Genomic DNA, 19,280 nt, shown 5'->3' with positions numbered 1-19,280 from the left:
TTTTTGTTAATTTTAATTATTGTCCATCAATATATATATATATGTATATGAATAACGCGACAACATTTGCATACAAGCCGTAAAAAGTTATTAGGCCCAAAATTTCTATCGAACTGCCAAAAAAATGCATTGCCCACAAATTACAATTATAATAAGTGTTACCATCTTTAGTGTGCAGAAGTGAGCAATTTCGAAAAGGGTATTTCCACAAAGCAGTTCAAACAATTGCAAATTTTTGTTGTGCATTAGTTTATTTAACATAGTTTGTAATAACATCGTCCTTCTTCTATTAACACAAAAGCGGAGTTTGATTTATTTATGTAACTAATATCCGGATTACAAATACTATTGCGTATAATCTTATTCACATTCACCTTTAAAATTCGAAAATTTACTTCACCATAGTCTAGATAGCTGTATAGAAAGTTCTCAATAACATTGTCCTTCTTCTATTAACACAAAAGCGGAGTTTGATTTATTTATGTAACTATTATCCGGATTACAAATACTATTGCGTATAATCTTATTCACATTCACCTTTAAAATTCGAAAATTTACTTCACCATAGTCTAGATTGCTGTATAGAAAGAGTGGTAGTCGGTTACTTATAAGCCACACATTTTGCTCTAACTCTTTGTCTATTTTTAAATCATTTGGAAATTTAATAAGATTTGAGTTTTCCAAATTAAGCAATTTATCCAAATGTGCTCGAGTGTATGGTTTTGATGTATCCCAGCATCCAATAGCATCCTGATGAACTTGGGTAAAAAACATAATGCCATTCCTGGTGATTCCTGAGGTAGATGATTGAGAATTATACCCTCGGTCTCCAATCGAAACAAAGTACTTTGCGTATTCTTGATTATTCATTTGCCAAACAGATTCGTTTAACAAGAGCTTCATAGGCACCATAAACTCCTAGATGAAATATTAAGAACTTTGGCTTATTAATATTTTTATTAAAACGTTGGGAAATCTTAAGAGAGAATTCTTAGGGAATTCGTAAGTTGTAAGGCCTTGCTAGTTTGGTTAATAAAAATGAGACATTAAGACGGAAGCGTTTTCAGACCGTACAATATATTTGAAGCTGCAGATAATTCGTCTACTTAAATTTATGTTGAAATGTTTTTTATATTTTAAGATTTAGAATTTATAGAGTCAAATTTAAAGATTAGTACCTTAAGTAAGAGTGACGTCAAATGTTGAGTCTTGGGGTGGATTTTGGGAGTAAATTGGTGAGCCGTTATTTAGACAATAAAAAACTGAGTGGAAATGCATTTTTTTTTTAATTTCTCATCTGGCTTGATGTAGTTGCTGCAGATATGGCATTTAAGTCACCGCTTCGTGATTGTAATGCAAACGAAATAAGATAAATGCAGCCTTACTCAAAGAAGCTAATACCAGGGTGCACCAAAGACAATCAATATGATGAAATGTATTGTTGTAATTGTATAATAGTTTATTATTATAAGTAGTCAAGATAATTTGCGTAGAAACGGACAGGTGGACAACTCGGCTTATTATACTGATCTAAATCATATATACTTTATAGGGTTGCAAAATATTATTAATGCGATGCAAACTTCTGACTGAAATCGTTAGTTTCTTGTCGTATCCTTATACCAAAGACATTAGAATTCTAATGTCTTTGCTTATACTCACCTTAAAACTTGCCATTGGATGAAAATAAAGAACGCGTTGCATTATTTTCTTATTGTAATATATACTCATTCCAAAAACACCATCCAGCCATTGAAAATTTAATCCGTAAACATTAAAATCTGAAGCAATTGGATCCGGATAAAAATTATAGTTAGTCACACGCCAGCTTCGGTTTTTAGCTAGACTATAAACAACAAGGCCAAATCTCCATACATCCGATACGATAGCATGCGCATCATCGCAATTTTCTACAACGTCCACAACAATATTGGAGTACAACGAATCTTGCTTCACATGAGAAGCTTCCAAATTGTACCGAACAATCAGTTTGTCACTTTTAAGATCATAAACAACAATCTTTGGTGGGCAGATCTGATTTAAGTTAATTGTAGCATTGACAACTCCAGAATCAATAAGCCAGATTCGATTACACTTATCTACAGCTGTTCTATAAACTGACATTAGTTTCGAGCAGTCAGGATTGTTTGGATTTCCATGAGCCTCCCAGCTTGGATAGGGCTTAATTGCTGGGCTGGACTCTTTTGGAGGAAGCGGCAGTGTACCTAAACTAGCAGGTACACCATTTTTCCAACGAGGAGTTGTAACAAACAGGCGGTTATTATGGACATCAATGCCTAAAGGTAAATTATTTTTTGATACAAAGTCACTGTAAATAAAAATATATTAAAATAATTAGTCAATTTGTTTGAGATCGGTGCCACGCGTACTCTAACGCCCAAATGGGAAATCAAGAAAAATTTACAAGACTATTATAAAAATATTAAAACATTTTTCAAAATGTTTTGTTTTTGAGGTAGGCGCGGCAACATGGGTCAACAAAAATAGAGTGCGTCTATGCAGTGTAATCTTTCTAGCTTTTACTCGACGTTTATACGGACAGACAGACGGACAAGGGCAGGCGTCATCCAAGAGTCCTTTGAACAAGAGGGAGACAAAGAACACAAATACTTCACCAGGAGCCAAAATTATTATCCAATCTAAATTAATATCCAGAATTGTAATTTTATCATTGATCATTGCTATGTTTCCATGTTATGTTCGTTGCTACTGTTAGTTTAAAAGCCATTTAATTGGTTGCTTAACCTAAAATATAAACACATTTCGACATTTTTTCACTTTTTTGTTAGTTTGTAAATTTTTCTCGATTTGGAAAAAATTTTCAGCTGAGTAACGGGTATCAGATAGTCGGGGAACTCGACTATAGCGTTCTGTCTTCTTTATTCTTAGTTTTTTTGAGAAAATAATCATTAGCTAAAGATAAATTTTACCTATCTTGTCACATGAAAAGAATTATATATTTTTTTAAACATGGTTATAATTAAGCGTTAATTATTTTCTTTCCTGCAAAGTTTAAACGGGAATTTGGGTTTAGAGCAAGAAATTTATATGTTGTCACTTTTCAAACGTATTAAACTTAAATTAGGTAAGTTTTTTTTTGCATTATTTTGAACTACAATTTGTTTGTTATCTATTATTATGGAATTATTTTCCAATTAATTTTTTTTTTTTTAATTCCTTCTATTCGGGAACTTAGGGCTACTACGAGAGCTGAATTTCTCGTATTAGTTTCAGTAATCGTTGTAAGTTTTTCGACCGATCTGGTGATTGGCCAGATGCGATGTTTAATGTTTAACTTTAATATAATATTCGTTACCCATTTAAAATAGATTGTTGGCGTTGTACAAAAGTTGAGTATAGGAAATCCAAATATTTCCATTCATAAACGGTCTCGAATTGACTTTCACTCTGTAAGTTCTGCCAAAACGACTGCGAAGTATTTTCATAGCCATAAAGTGGTTGAAAAATTGGTTGAACATTTAAGTTTCCATTTGAAGTCTTTAATAAAAAAACCAACTGCGTAATTATATTAAAAATAGTCCTGTAGTGCATTGTAACTGCATTAAACTTAAATAATTCCCAAAAATTCGACTTAATCTATGGAATCTGTCGTTCAGATCTACCAACGTTTAAAGACTGATATTTTGTATGTTTAACATCTGTTTTACAGGTTTTTCGATGCAGGCCAGAGCTTTTTTGTAAGATATTAGAGACAACGCTTAAGCTTTGTTTATGGAAAAAGCTTATTCAATTATATATATATGTATCAATATGTTGTCTTGATCTTTACCAGCCGAATTTATTTTAGATTGTCATTTTGTTGCACAATTGGTTTAAGCTTGTAGTAAAATCTTAAATAACAAAATATTGAACTTGTTTACTGTGCATTAAAATTAAATTTTTCATTTTCGGATAACTGAGTAACGGATATCTCATAGTCTGGGAACTCGAATATATCGTTGTTTCTGGTTTCCTTTGGTTTTAATGTAAGTTTCAATATTTATATGATATTAATATATGGAAATAATATTTAGCTTATGACATTTTGTAGGCCGTCTTGCTTTATAACGACCTTTATCTACGACCTATTTCCACAATTAAATCCAGCTTTTGGTCTGGGATTTGTTACTCTGTCCATTGCCTGACCAGTCTCATATTCCATTAATAATAAGTTTTGGTCTAATCAGTCCGATCTCCTTGTCTCCGTTTTTTTGTCGAAACTTTAAAAAAAGGATAGCAGGTGGTTCCTAATTCCAATTGTTATACCCGTTACTAGTAAAGTAAAAGGGTGTACTAGAATCGTTAAAAGTGACAGGCAAAGTAAAGCGTTTCCGATCATATAAAGTATATGTATTCTTAATCGGGATCAATAGCCGAGTCGATTAGACAATGTCCGCCTGTCTGACTGTCTGTCCGTCCGTATGAACGTGGAGATCTCAGGAACTATAACGGTTAGAAAGTTGAGATGCAGACTCCAGGGACATACGCAGGGTAAATGTATCGATTCATGTTGCCACGCCTTCCACTCCCACAAATCGCCCAAAACTGCCATGCCAACACTTTTGAAAAATATTTTGATGTTGTTTCATTTTAATATTAGGCATGTACATTTCTATCGATTTGCTAAAAATCGTTTAGCCACGCCTACTCTAAGCACAAACCGCCAAAAACTGTTAGTGTTGAAATTTCTGCCTCGCAATTCCGTACAATAAAAGAGTTCACGAGATTTTTATAGAGCATGCTTTAAAATTTTAAATAATAAAAAAAACAATTTAAAAGAGCGAACGGACGAAGGATAGAGTGGCAATAAATCACCTTAAAAAAATGGTTCCAACCTTTGAAGACGTGGTTATTAATGTGTATATAACAAAAAATAGCAGCAAGCCATTGTAAAAAAAAGTCATTTATATACGTACGTGTAAAAAAAACATATGTTTTACTACATATATATACACATACATATGTATAAGAAACTGCCCTTGGCGCCCACACGCGGTTCAGTCGGAAATCGTCTTTGTTCTAAAATTGTATATTTGCTCTTAAATGTTCATATGTACAATCATACATAAACATGCATATGTGCGGTGCTAAGTGACTGAGATAATTCCAGATAGCGTATGCACACGAACGTTCTTTATTTCATTCTTTGCCGGACCTGTTCATTAAAGCTCCCATCTTTTTATTAATTTTATTTTTTACAATCGCTATAAGTTTTCTGGAACCGTAATGTTTTATAAACTATGTGCATTTATGTGTTTCTTGATTGTTGTAGAGCATATCACAACCACCATGTCCAGTGGTAAGTAATTTGTATACTTGCGTTTACTTGCGAAACTTAAGTGCAAAACATACTATAGATCGTGACCGCACCCTTGTATAAATTGTATAAATTGAACGATCCGACTCATGGAAAAATGTCCGAGTTGTATAAAACTAAAGTTATTAAGTTATTAGGTTATTAAGTTATTAAGTTATTAAGTTATTAAGTTATTAAGTTATTAAGTTATTAAGTTATTAAGTTATTAAGTTATTAAGTTATTAAGTTATTAAGTTATTAAGTTATTAAGTTATTAAGTTATTAAGTTATTAAGTTATTAAGTTATTAAGTTATTAGGTTAAGTTATTAAGTTATTAAGTTATTAAGTTATTAAGTTATTAAGTTATTAAGTTATTAAGTTATTAAGTTATTAAGTTATTAAGTTATTAAGTTATTAAGTTATTAAGTTATTAAGTTATTAAGTTATTAAGTTATTAAGTTATTAAGTTATTAAGTTATTAAGTTATTAAGTTATTAAGTTATTAAGTTATTAAGTTATTAAGTTATTAAGTTATTAAGTTATTAAGTTATTAAGTTATTCAGTTATTAAGTTATTAAGTTATTAAGTTATTAAGTTATTAAGTTATAAGGTTATTAAGTTATTAAGTTATTAAGTTATAAGGTTATTAAGTTATTAAGTTATTAAGTTATTAGGTTAAGTTATTAAGTTATTAAGTTATTAAGTTATTAAGTTATTAAGTTATTAAGTTATTAAGTTATTAAGTTATTAAGTTATTAAGTTATTAAGTTATTAAGTTATTAAGTTATTAAGTTATTAAATTATTAAGTAATTAAGTTATTATGTTATTAAGTTATTAAATTATTAAGTTATTAAGTAATTAAGTTAGTTACTGATTAATTACTGACTAGAAGACTTATAGATTTTCTTTTTTCTGACTAAAACCATTATATGCTTTGCAAGGGTGAAATTTCTTAAGTATGTATAAAAATTGTATTTTTTTGTAGACAGCATTTCGGGTTATATAAGAAAATGTTGTATAAATGGACTTCGTCATGCGCGTACCACCGCCTCCTGCAAAAATATAAACATAGCCCCAACCATAATTCCACAGCTTTGGCTTGGACTTTGTCATTCTACACTTGAAGTCTGCTGTTCTCGAGAACTGGACCATCAAAATTGTGAGCTAGGTCGACTGGCTGCTTTAGACGGTACTCGCTGCGACAGAGAAGGAAATGTTACATCTAGTTCGTACGCAACATGTTGTCGTTCTTGTCAAATTGGATTGGCAGTTAAAGCGAGTAAAGCTAATTGCAAAGATCCATTATTTTCATTTCTTTTCTCAATTGAATCATACCGAACGTGCTGTCAAGAAGCTGCTGACCTTAACGACAAGCCCGATATTGACAAAATTGAATTTAATGAAAAGGCTAATTCTATTACTGAGGGTGGTGAATTACCATTTGTTTCTGAAGAGGATATGAACGTAACTATTGTCCTTACCGGCGATGGTAAGTAAATAGTATATGTATATCGTTTAAAGTCAGAATATTTAATTTTACTTATTGTTAGATGACATATGTGGGAAAATAGAAAACCTTTGTGCCCACATATGCGAAAACACTTTTGACGCATACCAATGTAAGTGCCACCCCGGGTTTATATTAGATAATAACAACGTAACATGCTCTCCGATGAAAACCCAAATATGTCCCAGTGGATACAATTTAGATAAACTGGATAACAAATGCATTGATATTGATGAATGCCGGGAAGAAATTCATGACTGCAAATCATCCCAATACTGCCATAATACTAATGGCGGATTCCACTGCTTAAATGTGAAAGCAAATGACTGCCCACCCGGATTTCATTATGAACATGATTTCGATGAATGTAAAGGTAACTTTAACGTCTGTTTCAAATGTAGTAGAGTTCCTCAACTATCAGTTACCTAGCTAGTGGGAGAGTTAATGAGATATTTGAACATGTTTTTTACATATTGACAGACATTGGTGGGACAACATTCTTTAAAAGTGTGAGCGTGGCAGTTGTAGGCGCTAGAGTGTATTCGGCAAATCGATTTATATTAAAACATTTTTTAAAAGTGCGGACTTGGCAGGTTTGGGTGGTATATAGGCATTAGAGTGAGTGTGAAATAAAATAGAGAAATTAAATAAAATAGAATCTGCATGCTTAATCTTAACTTTCAACCCCTTATAGTGCTTGAGATTACAGCGTTCATATGGACAGACAGGCAGACGTGGCCAGTTCGACTTAACTATTGATCGTGATCAAGTATACATACATATATGTATATACTTTATAGCTTCGAAATCCCTTTCCTTTACCTGTTATATACTTTTCACCAACTCTTGTATGCCCGTTTTTCTACGAGTAACTAAAAATCGGTAATCTGAAAGTTGAAAAAACTTCTTAAGCAATACTTACTTTTAATATTTTAGCCTTTTTAATTTGAGGTCAATTTTATTCACATAGATGAGTACAAATGCAAGGATCGCAAATGTGTTAATGGTCAATCTTGTGATAGAGGTTTCAGTTTTAAAAACGGTACCTGTACAGATATTGACGAGTGCTCACATAACACATTAAACAACTGCCATGGCATTAGTAATCAGGATTGTATTAACACCGTTGGAAGCTATACCTGCAATTGCCAGGCTGGATTTAATTTGGATGCCACTCTAAATAAGTGTGTTGGTAAGTACTTTTTCATTAAATTAAAAATAGTTAGTTTTTTTTTAATTTTTCATAGATATAAATGAATGTTCAATAAATAATCACAACTGCCTTCCAACACAGAGATGTGATAACACGATCGGATCATATATATGCACGGTATAGTAAGCCTTATACAACGTGTTGCTTTTGTTACATCCCGTATTCTATTTAGCGACTTCAAAGCTGCGGCACAGGATATACCTTGAATGCGGAAACGGGGAATTGCGACGGTAAGAAACTTCCTTAAAAAGGAGTTTTTCTTATATAAAACAGGAGAGTTACTCAGCTCAACCCGTTACAAGACTAACAAAAATGTTGAAAAATATCAAAACATTTTTCAAATGTGTGGGCGTGGCAGTTTTGGGCGGTTTGTAGGCGTTAGAGTGGGCGTGGCAAAAAGTTTTTTTTTTGCAAATCGATAGAAATTTACAATACCAATACAAAAATGAAAAAATATCAAAACATTTTTCAAAATTGTGGGCGTGGCAGTTTTGGGCGGTTTGTATGCTTAATCTCAACTTTCTAGCTTTTGTAGTTCCTGAGATCTCGACGTTCATACGGACGGACAGAGTCATAAAGTTAATATTCTTGGGTTACGACTTTTATAATTGTGTAACCGACATTTATTTTCTTCTAAGATGATGATGAATGCATGCTGAGCACACATAACTGTCCTTCAAACTATGATTGTCACAATACAAGAGGATCATTCCGATGTTATAGAAAAATCACAAAAATGCTAACAACAATAACGACATCAACTACAGTTTCGCCTTCATCCTCGGAAAACGGGCGAATAGGTTTTAATAACCGATACCCTCTAACTGTACACCCGGAATATTCTTTACACAACAATTCCTTTTCCACAAGTAGGCGTATGGACTGCTCCCCTGGATTTTATAGGAATAATGTTGGTGCCTGCGTTGGTAAGTGATAAAAATGTGTACACATGTACCGTCATCATATGTAATCATTACCTTTAGAGCCGTAGATCTTACAAATTACCTTGATTTTATTTTTATTAGTATATTATTAATAGAAACAGAAAATATTCAGTTGCATATATAAAAATAAAGCTGAATAATGTGTACGATGTGTATGTAAGATGCGCTGCAATTAATTAAACATTTCCGAGCAAACGACAAATATAGTTTTCCATAATATATTGAATAAAGAATACGTATAATATATTGAAGTCCTAAGTAACCTATGCTTCTCTTACAAAAACGATTATAAAATGTATTTTCATTTTTTAATATCCTAATTTTTGCAAGACACAAATGAATGTATGGAAAAAAATCCCTGCGGTAACCATGAACGATGCATTAACACAAATGGGCATTTTCGCTGTGAAAGCTTGATCCAGTGCTCGCCCGGCTACAAATCAACAGCGGACGGTAAATCTTGCATAGGTAGGTGGCAGTTTTTAATTATCATTGCGTAATTCATAAAAAATATAAAATATAAATAATAATATTAAGGAAAAATTTAATTGGGATGTAGGAAAATCTTTTTTGAAAGCGTCAAATTTGGTAGCATTAATTTGGTAGGAAGTAAAAGCGAAATAAGATATAGTCATCATAGCTATATACATAAAAATTTATTATTTAATAAAGACTGCCACGCCGTCAAGAACTCTTACGCCAACAATTAAAAACGTGTTTTTCTTAATTTTATTGTTTGTATTGCCAATTTCTATCAATATGCCTAAAACATTTTGGCGACGCTCACTCAAACACCAATAAATTACTCAAGACTAACAAAAAAGACTTATAATTTTTTAATTAATTAATTGGCATCGCCCACAATCCGTGAAATGCTGACACACCAATCTTACAAACAATTTATTGATTTAACACCAAAGGAGTTTTTAAAATTTTTCCTTTCTCCTGCTAGCTAAGTACTGGAATTAATTATATTTATTATTATTATCTTAAAAAGGGTAATTAAGTATTTTCAAAATTCTGTATGTTTTCAATATCAATGTAACAATTTTCCCTGGGCATATACATATAGTAATATTTATTTGAATATCTAATTTAAATAGACATTGATGAGTGCAATACTGGTGAGCACAACTGTGGTGAAAGGCAGATTTGCCGTAATCGAAACGGTGGCTTTGTGTGCTCCTGCCCTATAGGTCATGAACTCAAGCGACACAGTATTGGTAGTAGTACATGTGTTGACACGAACGAATGTGCACTAGAGCAACGTGTATGCCCATTAAACGCGGAATGCTTTAACACCATTGGGTCTTACTATTGTGAGTGCAAATCTGGGTTTCAAAAGAAATCTGACAGTAATAATAGCACACAATGTTTTGATATCGATGAGTGTCAAGTGATTCCGGGACTTTGTCAACAAAAATGTCTTAACTTTTGGGGAGGATATCGATGCACATGTAACTCTGGATACCAACTAGGACAGGACAACCGCACATGCAATGATATAAATGAATGTGAAGTACATAAGGATTACAAACTTTGTATGGGGTGTGTATTTATCAACTTTTGGTATATGTCTTTCTATTATTATTATAATATTTAAGATTATGCATTAACACTCCTGGATCCTATCAATGTTCCTGTCCCCGTGGATATATGTTGTCTGCAGATATGAATACGTGTCGCGATATCGATGAATGCGCAACAGATTCCATTAATCAAGTTTGTACTGGCCGGGTAGGTATTTGTTATGGCTTTCTTACACGAAAATTACAATATCTTGCAATAATTCTATATTTAAAAATAATAGAATGTATACCATTTCGATAAAAGACTATTATAATTTCATAGAAACAAATTTGCAATACTGTTAAAATTAAACAAAATAATTTTTTGAACTCAAATTTATTAGGAAAGACCTTTCTTTATTTCTCGTCTTCGCACTTATATTATACCACTGTTTGTACCAACAAATTAACAGGTAAGACTGTAAGGAGATGAAGCTAAAATCAATAATCAATAATCTCTTAATCAAGGAGGGTTCTTTTCGTGAGCACGATTGAGGCTACTAAGCCAGCTGAGACACGTTTTCACGTTCTCAATTTTTCTGGGTGTACATATACATATATATTCTCGATCAGTATTAAGCCGTCTTTCCGTCTGTTCTTTTATTTGCAACCCAGTCTCTCAGTTTTAAAGCTGTATGCAGGTAATAGCATCTAATAGTAGTGAGCTTCCCTTCTTGCTATATTTATTGAAACAGTATATACTAACACCATTTGTATATTTATTTGTATATAGAACGATATTTGTACAAATATCAGAGGAAGCTACAGATGTACTACAATTAATTGCCCGCTTGGATACAGCATTGACCCAGAACAAAAAAAGTAAGTGGAAAACTATAAATAATGCCACAAGATAAAATATTGTGTTATTAATAGATTTTTTAAAGTTACAAAATTAATTCTTGGGTATGATTGCTGAGTTTTTCACAGGCCTGCGCTCAAAGGGGGAACTACCATTAGAGACCGAAAAAAAAATATTTTTCAGCTGCTGTGTAGGAATATGAAGACAATTTTTTTTATATCCATATAATATGTATTTAGAGTAATGACTGAGGAAATAAAAAAATTTTTTTTTTTCAAAAGTTTTTCGTTTTTAAAATCTTTAGTCGATATACAAAAATTTGTGATGCTTTACAAAATGAATGCTTTTTTTGGTTATCATTTACAAAAATGTGAAAAACATGGCTTCGAGAAAATTACGTTTAAAGTTTCCGGTCACAAAACGACTGGATCTGCCAGTAACTTCCGGAAGGCTCTCATCTACAATTTCGAAAAATCGATGTTAATACTTTGCCACGATATTCTCTACCTATCGATTAAAACAATAAAAAAAAAGCTTTTTTTAAGCGTCTAAAGGTAGTTTTCCCCTAAGTTAAGTTAGGGGGAAGGTTTTTTTTTTTTTTAATCTTCTTATTTATTGAATCTTCCCTTTTACTTAAGAGACTAAGGGGCTAGCTAATTATCATATTATGAGATGATTTGTGCTATGTGGCCTAACAAATTTAACGCTGGGCTGGTTGATCGTTGCGGTGCAGTCGAATTTGGCTGCATACTCGAAGAAGTTTTCTTGCAAGGGGATTTGGATGTGAGCCTAGTTTTTCCTTGTATTTTACTTTTCTCTCTGTTATTGTCTCATTGACAAGTTTTATTTCTAGGTATCTGTGTATATTCTCGTTCCGAAGATACCATGGAGCTCCAGTTATGATTCTCAGAATCCTAGACTGTGCTCGCTGTATGATGTCGATGTTGCTTCTCGATGCATTGCCCCATAGCTCGGAGCCATAGGTCCATATGGGTTTAAGAACGGAGTTATACAAAAGGACTTTGTACTCAAGGCTTAGGGGAGACCGAACGTTTATAAGCCAGTGTAGATCCTTTGCTTTTAGTCTCAGGTGCGTCGTCTTGGCCTCTATGTGTTTCCGCCAGGTGAGCCGCTTGTCCAGATGAATACCTAAGTATGTTACGTCATCGGCTTGTGGGATGCGCGTGTGGTTCATAACCAAGGGCGGGCAGCTTTGTTTGTTAAGGGTAAACGTAACCTGGCTTTTACTGGGCATCTGGATCGACTCAGTATTGCAGTGTCATCAGCGAATGTGGATATTGTTAACTGGTAGTCTGTTGGGATGTCCGCCGTGTATAGGGTGTATAGAATTGGACCTAATACACTTCCTTGGGGCACTCCAGCTTCTATAGAACAATCGTTTGAAGTGCTTGAACTACATCTAACCGCGAACACTCTTTTGTATAGGTAAGACTTTAGAAGCTTATGTAAGTTTTGAGGCAGCAGTTTGGTTATTTTAAAAAAAAAGTCCATCCAACCATACTCTATCGAATGCTTGTGCATCGTCTAAGAATAAAGCTGTACAATATTCCCGATGCTCAAAAGCAGTGCGAATTTCCGTTGTGATGCGGTTAACCTGCTCAATAGTTCCATGTTTTGCCCGAAAACCAAATTGGTGCGATGGGAGTGTGTCCTGTGCTTTAAGGTGGGGACTGATTCGTAGCAGCAGTACTTTTTCAAATAACTTGGAGAGACAAGTAAGTAGGCTTATTGGCCTGTATGATGATGGCTGTGTTTTGTCTTTCCCAGGCTTAGGGATCATAACTATAACTGATTTCTTCCACTTTTGAGGAAAGTATCCAATTTTGGTAATAGCGTTGAAGAGTAGGCAGATTTGTAGAACTGCACACACTGGAAGCTCGATGATCATTTTCGGTGTTATTAAATCGAAGCCAGGCGATTTTCCAGTCTTCAGTTGCTCTCTAATGACTTTCGTTATTTCGCTTGGCCGGAATTCTATGGGATCTTGTGGTGCTAAGTCAGATGCAGTTAAGGGTGGAAAAGTAAATGAGTTAGTGGCTGGATTTGGTTGGAATACCTTTTTGAGATGATCAGCGAAGACTCTTGCTCTGTCCATGTCACTACGAGACCAGTTTCCGGTAGAGTTACGGAGGGGTACAACAGTTTCTGCTGGTGCCTGCAGATTCCTGTGGGCTTTACACAAAGAGTTTTTTGTGCTGGTGGGCGTGAGATTATCGATGTAACGCAGTTGTGCGTCCGCTTCTTTTTTCTTAAGCGCTTTAGTAAGTCTGCAAGAGGCTCCTTTTAATCTACTCTTTGCGCCAGGTGATCTGTGCTCCTGCCACTCCCTTCAAAGTCGTCGTTTTTCAAGCACAAGGAGTTCGGTATCTCGACTTGTCATGTTGAACTTTTTACTGCATCCGTGGGTATCTTGTGGAGTTGACGCTTTTGCTGCTGCAACTAGTGTTGAGTCTAGGCTACCAGCAAACTGATCGATGTCTTGCTCGGTTTTCAATGAGCTAGAGAAGTCGGTATGTGAACAAACATATTTTTTGTACCTCTCCCAGTTGGTCCTGTTGCTTGTGAGTCTATACGGCCGCTCGATGTGTTGCAGTTAGTACAAAAGATTAAAGAGCACCGGGCAGTGATCAGATGAAAGTTCTGAAAGTGCCTCAGCTGTAATCATTGATTGGGATATCCTTTTGGTGATGGCAAAGTCAATCAAGTCTGGAAGCTTTTTAGGATCTGCTGGCCAGTATGTAGGCGTACCCGAGAAACATAATTAAGCTTGTTTTGCGGTTTAATAATTGCGTTGTATAGCTGTTTTCCTTTAGGGGTCGCTATCCGAGATCCCCAGTACATGTGCTTGGCATTCCAATCACCAGCTGCAACAAACCTTTCACCGAGCGAGTCGAAGAGTGTTGTGAATTTGTCCTCTGATATTGTGAAGCGGGGTGGGCAATAGACAGCAGCCAGAGTGAGAGCACCGTTATAGCATTGGAGGTTTATAGAGGTAGATTGTAGGCAGTCTTCTTGCCAATTACTAACAAAGTGGTGTTTGATTCGCGATCGTATTAGTATGCCAGTGCCTCCATGGGCCTTGCCATCCGGGTGATTCGTAAAGTAAAATTTGTATCCTGGTATTTGAAAATTGTACTTTTCAGTAAGGTGAGTCTCTGAGAGTAGCAAAACATCAATGTTTCTGTCGGCCATTAGCGTTCCAGGTTGCTATTATTAGGGGAGTCATTATACTGTTTTAGAAGAAACGAGCATTTGAATAAGGATGTTTTGGTTCCTCATAAGCTCTTGCATAGTTTTTTGCATGAAGGCCATGAAGTCTTTCATGCTTTGCTGCATCGAAAGCATAATCGCTTCAACGCCAATGGGCTGCTGTTGCATGTTATCGTGAGTGTTTGTTTGATGAATGGGGGTGTCCGCTGATGGTGTTTGGATCCCTGATTTTAGTGCACTTGCAAAGGAAATATTTGGCGCTGTTCGGTAGCTGGTAGACAAAGGGATGTTAGTTGTACTTGGTTCCATTAGTGCCTCGATAATTTCGGATGGGGTCACTGATGATTCAATTCCTTTAATGACAATCTGCAATCCTTTGGCACTTATAAGCTGGTAGGTATAGTAACTCTTTCCAGCTTCATCCAGGTACTTAGTCACTGATCGATGGCTAGACTCATCCGGAGTCTGCACTTTCGTTTCATGTATGTTTCCCTTGGTAAGTGGTATAACGTGGAACTTGTTTTCTCCGATGATCGTAGCTAGTTTGTTAAGGTTTTCTTAGGTTTTCTCTCGTATAAATATTGGTGGCGGCTTAATCCTCTTCTGCTCCTGTTCTTTGATTGGATGCACTTCGCAGTCATCCAGTAGTGCAAACCTATTTGAAGTTGAGTTGTCAACGTTGGTGCGATTTATTTTCGGCTGATTGCCAGCCTGTTTGTGTTGTGGGCTTAGCTTTCGCTTTATTTGAATGTAGCGATCCAGCCCTGTTTGAAACAGTTTTGTGTTGGTTCTTGTCCGCTTTTGTTTTCTAGAGTCGGAGAGAGTGCACTTGCTTTAGTTGTTGTTGATTCAGCAGAAATGTACACAGCTCTCGGTACTGAGCATAGTGTTGTTGTTGTTGCTATAGGTGCAGTTGCAGTAGATATCGAAGTTACTGTGATGGTAGCTACAGAGCTTGACACCGTTTGCAATGAGGAGAGCGCGAGAGAGACGCTCTCAATGCGTTTGGGTTCACATCGTGCAGTCATAAGCATTGGTGAGCAAGACCGCGTTCGTTTGCTTTCTGCAGGTGCTAGGTCATTGGCCCGATGGATTGTTTGGCACTCGCGGGCGTCAGACACGACGGTGAAGTTTGCATTGTTTCGTTGGAGAGAGAGCCGGCGCTCGTCTTGCTCTTTTTGCCGCTGAGCGCGCAAATCGCGTTGGCTCATTTTGGAACTGTCGATTTGTTTGTTGTCTATTTAAATTAGCTTTTGTTTTAATTTAATGTTTCCACACACAACAAATATTATAGATTTGCAATTTAACATTGCTAATAGCGTCTTTTCGCTGATATTTGTAATTTATTTTGATTTATTTATTCACGTCACTAAAGTAAATTGATTTTATACAGAGCTCAGCTTTGAAATGATGGATGATTTATGATCACAAAAATATTTTTTCACTTTCGATAGAACACATTTTTTGGGCATGGTTCAGCTGTTAATTTTGTTTTTCAAACTTGTTTAGTTATTTATTAGATATTTTCTTATTGTGATACCAACAATAATTATTCAAATCTTATTATATAAATTCGATTAATAACAATAAGAAATAATTGTATTAGTTAGAGACAGGCCTAAAATTGCATTGCTGAGCTGGAGATTCTTTGCACTTCAGTCTGGTCTGACTGCAGACTGGCGTACGCGACTTCACGAGAGGATTTTCGTGTGCGGCGAGCTTTGCTTGATTTGTACTTTTTTTTATCTGAATTTCCTCGTTGACAAGAGTTATGTGGGGGTCTCTATGGATGCTTTCGCTGCGTAGGTCCTATGGTGCTCCAATGATAGCTCGCATAATCGTTGACTGAGCAATGTTACTAGGTCTGCTTGTGGAATGAATGTATTGTTCAGGGTACAGGGTGGGCACGTTTGTCTGTTCAGTGCCTGCGTTTGGCCTCGTTTATTATAATGCACCAGTCCGCAAACCATATTTTCACTGTTTTAAGATGACAGACAAGTTGTGCTGGGCGTATATATCGTCAGCAAACGTAGAAGTTGTTATCTTGTACATTATTTCTTCCAGACTGATTGGTCTGAAGGATAAATGTTGCGTCTGCCTATGAAGAGATTGAAGGAATTAGTTCAGAACCGCACACGGTGGGAATTATATGATAATTTTTGGGGTCACTAAGTTATTTCTCTATTATACGTGGTCGATACCTAAGAGTAAGTAGAACTAAGCAGTGATCAAATGATAGTTCTGCAAGTTAATCGACCGAAATATTATATCCTAGGACCTTATAATATTATTCACATCACTCAAATCAACCGATTTTATACGGAACTCGATAAAAAAAAAACGTCTTCATACGTCCGCGACTTATATTTAACAAAAAACTTGGGTTCTTTGGAAAGCATGCCAATGTTATTTATTTGCGTACCGTATACACAATTTTTTACTTCGCAAAAATATCTAAACCTATTTATAATGCTTAAATTAGTTTTGTATATTTCTATCGAAATGCTAAATAGGGTGTTTCTTCTTCGCACTTCCACTAGCTGAGTCAAGGATCTGGACTATATATATGTATAAGTTAAGTGCCATGAACAGGAAAAATGCCTCCTGGTCAGCACTTGGTTCGATATTATCTAATTATTGCTTCCATGTGGAAAAATAACGATCGAATATCAGTTTAATTATTTATTGTGACAATAAGTTTGGTAAGTTTAAATAAAATAAAGTTGAAGTCTGCTCGAGTCTAATTCTCTTCCAAGGATGTCGTTTGAGCCCTCAACCAGCCAGCATAAGTGCTGACCAAGCGCAACGTGACTCTCGTTGTCGCGCTCGATTGTTGCAATGGTTAGAGTGCCAGCCCAGCACCTCCATACAATGTTGTCGATATTTGGCTGACACCGCGGAATACCAGAACTGTGCCGACGCTGATACGGGGGCAGCAGCAGCGGTAAGGCAGGAAACGCCCCACTTGCAGATCGGTGACAAGTTTAGCCGTAACACCAGTTGTATGGTGTGAGTGGTGTTGTGTTGTTATTCGTAGAAAAGCGAACAGTCTGGTAACGCGCTCGCCCTGCTGGGTATTCTTGCTGTTCGCAGAAAAACACAGGGTGCGCTTGGTACTATGTGGGTGCCCCGTTCTTTTTTCCAAGTAGTGAGGAGGGGGGGTGGTGCGTTGGGGCAAGTGGAAGTTGCCGAAAATTGTTGTAATAGGCATTTTTTATGTGGAAGAATACTTTCTAAGGAGTTAGAAAAGCATTTCAGAGAGGAAATTTTTGTATGGCCATGCTCTCGTCATGGGTGGGGTTTGATCCCACGACCCCGTGGTTAGCAGATAGTTGCGCTATCCACTACACCACGAGGCCCCCACAACTAAAAATAATAATATCTATATATATCTATATATAGATATCTATAATATCTATATAATAATAATAGAGCCGGATGCGCAATATGCCCTTCCCTAGCTAAGCAAAATAAATTATTAAATTCTATCATGTTCAAAACGTGTTATTTTTGTGTAAATTGCGTTGCTTTGTGTTTGACGTTTTTTGGTGTGTGCAAGCTTTTGATATTTATAAACGGTGTTTTTTTAAGAGGTATAAAACTATAAATTGCGCATGGTCCAATGGCTTTACATAGCCCCACAGAAAATTGTCTAGCGTTGTTAAATCACAAGATTTGGGAGGCCAATTCACAAGTCCAAAACGTGAAATTATCGATCGATATTAATCGATTTTTGAGCGACTTGTTGGAGAGGAATAAAAAAGTTAGTATTCATGTCTCTATATCGATCACCATTGGTAACATTTTGTCCATCGTCTTTTTTGAAGAAGTACGAACCAACAATTTTACCAACTTATTCAGTTTTTCTGAATGTAACGGTGTTAGGAGAAGTAGCTTCACCCCAAAAATTGAGTCTATTCATAATGAATTGCCAAACCAAACCAAAAATATATCACTTGACAGCTGTTAAATCGGTCGCTATCTTAAGCAGTAATTCAAGCTTAAGATTCTATTCCTCGAAACAAAACACCCACCCGTTAAAGTGATTTGCCTTGTTATTTAGCCTTGAAGAGATACATAGAGTGCTATATAACATATTTAAGCCCCCATTTATATCGTTTTTTTTCTTGCAGTCGATGCCGCCAGAACACTAACTTTTGTGAAGGAGAAAATTGTTATACCAAACCGTCAGCTTACACATATAATTTTATAACATTCGTTTCTAAGCTAATGATACCTCCAGAGGGTCGTACCATATTTACATTGAGAGGACCACTTTGGTATGATAATATCGATTTTGATCTTCAAATTGTTCGCATACAAGCAGCCACCAATATTCAAAGGGCAACCAATGGATGTTTTGAGTACGTATTCAAAAAATATATTTATCCTAAATTTTACAATAAAGTGATTAAATTATTAACAGCACTTTAAAAAACAACAACCAAGTTGACGTGCAACTAAAGAAATCATTGGAGGGTCCCCAGGATATCGAGTTGGAGTTAAGTATGACAGTGTACACAAACGGAATGCCCCGTGGGAAAAGTGTAGCAAAACTATTTCTTTTTGTTTCTCAACATATATTTTAAAAAAAAATAGTGTATTTCATTTGGTACGAACATGTGTAACTTAACATTTCCTACAAATCTGTATAGTAGACACAAATAAAAAAAGAATGCTATAGTCGAGTTCCCCG

The 19,280-nt window shown here is 35.4% G+C and overlaps 3 protein-coding genes across 9 annotated transcripts in view; 2 read left to right on the top strand and 1 right to left on the bottom strand.

Annotated features, from left to right (window-relative positions):
• The window catches only part of LOC6523713 (zwei Ig domain protein zig-8), a 42,618-nt gene extending 33,857 nt beyond the window's left edge, over positions 1 to 8,761 (top strand). Inside the window, exons 8-13 of one of the 4 annotated variants that reach the window (XR_006245264.1) lie at positions 2,106 to 2,303; positions 3,692 to 4,007; positions 7,797 to 8,018; positions 8,121 to 8,156; positions 8,212 to 8,269; positions 8,678 to 8,761. The gene's annotated coding sequence lies outside the window, so the exon portion shown is untranslated. Of the gene's footprint in view, positions 1 to 2,105; positions 2,356 to 3,691; positions 4,008 to 5,293; positions 5,321 to 6,304; positions 6,446 to 7,796; positions 8,019 to 8,120; positions 8,157 to 8,211; positions 8,270 to 8,677 lie in introns of those variants that run through there. The other 3 variants (XR_006245265.1, XR_005561938.2, XM_039377108.1) reach the window with 3 other exon arrangements.
• LOC6523711 (protein yellow) lies at positions 233 to 4,931 on the bottom strand. Of its 4 annotated transcripts, none has more exons than XM_039377106.1 (4): positions 4,837 to 4,931; positions 1,663 to 2,329; positions 564 to 918; positions 233 to 400 (listed from the first exon to the last, which is right to left on the bottom strand). In XM_039377106.1, the coding sequence occupies exons 1-4, from the start codon at positions 4,923 to 4,925 to the stop codon at positions 255 to 257; spliced, it is 1,257 nt and encodes a 418-aa protein (XP_039233040.1). In that variant the 5' UTR covers positions 4,926 to 4,931; the 3' UTR covers positions 233 to 254. The 4 variants fall into 4 exon arrangements, with proteins under 4 accessions (XP_039233040.1, XP_015046761.1, XP_002099586.1 ...); XM_015191275.3 differs by lacking the exon at positions 4,837 to 4,931 and adding an exon at positions 3,338 to 3,573; XM_002099550.4 differs by lacking the exon at positions 4,837 to 4,931 and adding an exon at positions 3,338 to 3,573 and having other exon boundaries at positions 233 to 918.
• LOC6523709 (fibulin-1) lies at positions 5,105 to 19,272 on the top strand. Its single transcript, XM_002099549.4, has 13 exons — positions 5,105 to 5,320; positions 6,305 to 6,808; positions 6,870 to 7,199; positions 7,797 to 8,018; positions 8,074 to 8,156; positions 8,212 to 8,269; positions 8,678 to 8,965; positions 9,314 to 9,451; positions 10,087 to 10,531; positions 10,588 to 10,720; positions 11,285 to 11,373; positions 18,718 to 18,948; positions 19,011 to 19,272. The coding sequence occupies exons 1-13, from the start codon at positions 5,248 to 5,250 to the stop codon at positions 19,171 to 19,173; spliced, it is 2,757 nt and encodes a 918-aa protein (XP_002099585.1). The 5' UTR covers positions 5,105 to 5,247; the 3' UTR covers positions 19,174 to 19,272.
• Positions 19,273 to 19,280: the final 8 nt, after the last annotated feature.

This window comes from Drosophila yakuba, chromosome 4 (genome assembly GCF_016746365.2).
Source record: "Drosophila yakuba strain Tai18E2 chromosome 4, Prin_Dyak_Tai18E2_2.1, whole genome shotgun sequence".
Classification (NCBI taxonomy): domain Eukaryota; kingdom Metazoa; phylum Arthropoda; class Insecta; order Diptera; family Drosophilidae; genus Drosophila; species Drosophila yakuba.
Note: the sequence above shows the minus strand (reverse complement) of the source record. Positions and strands in the feature narration are given on the sequence as shown.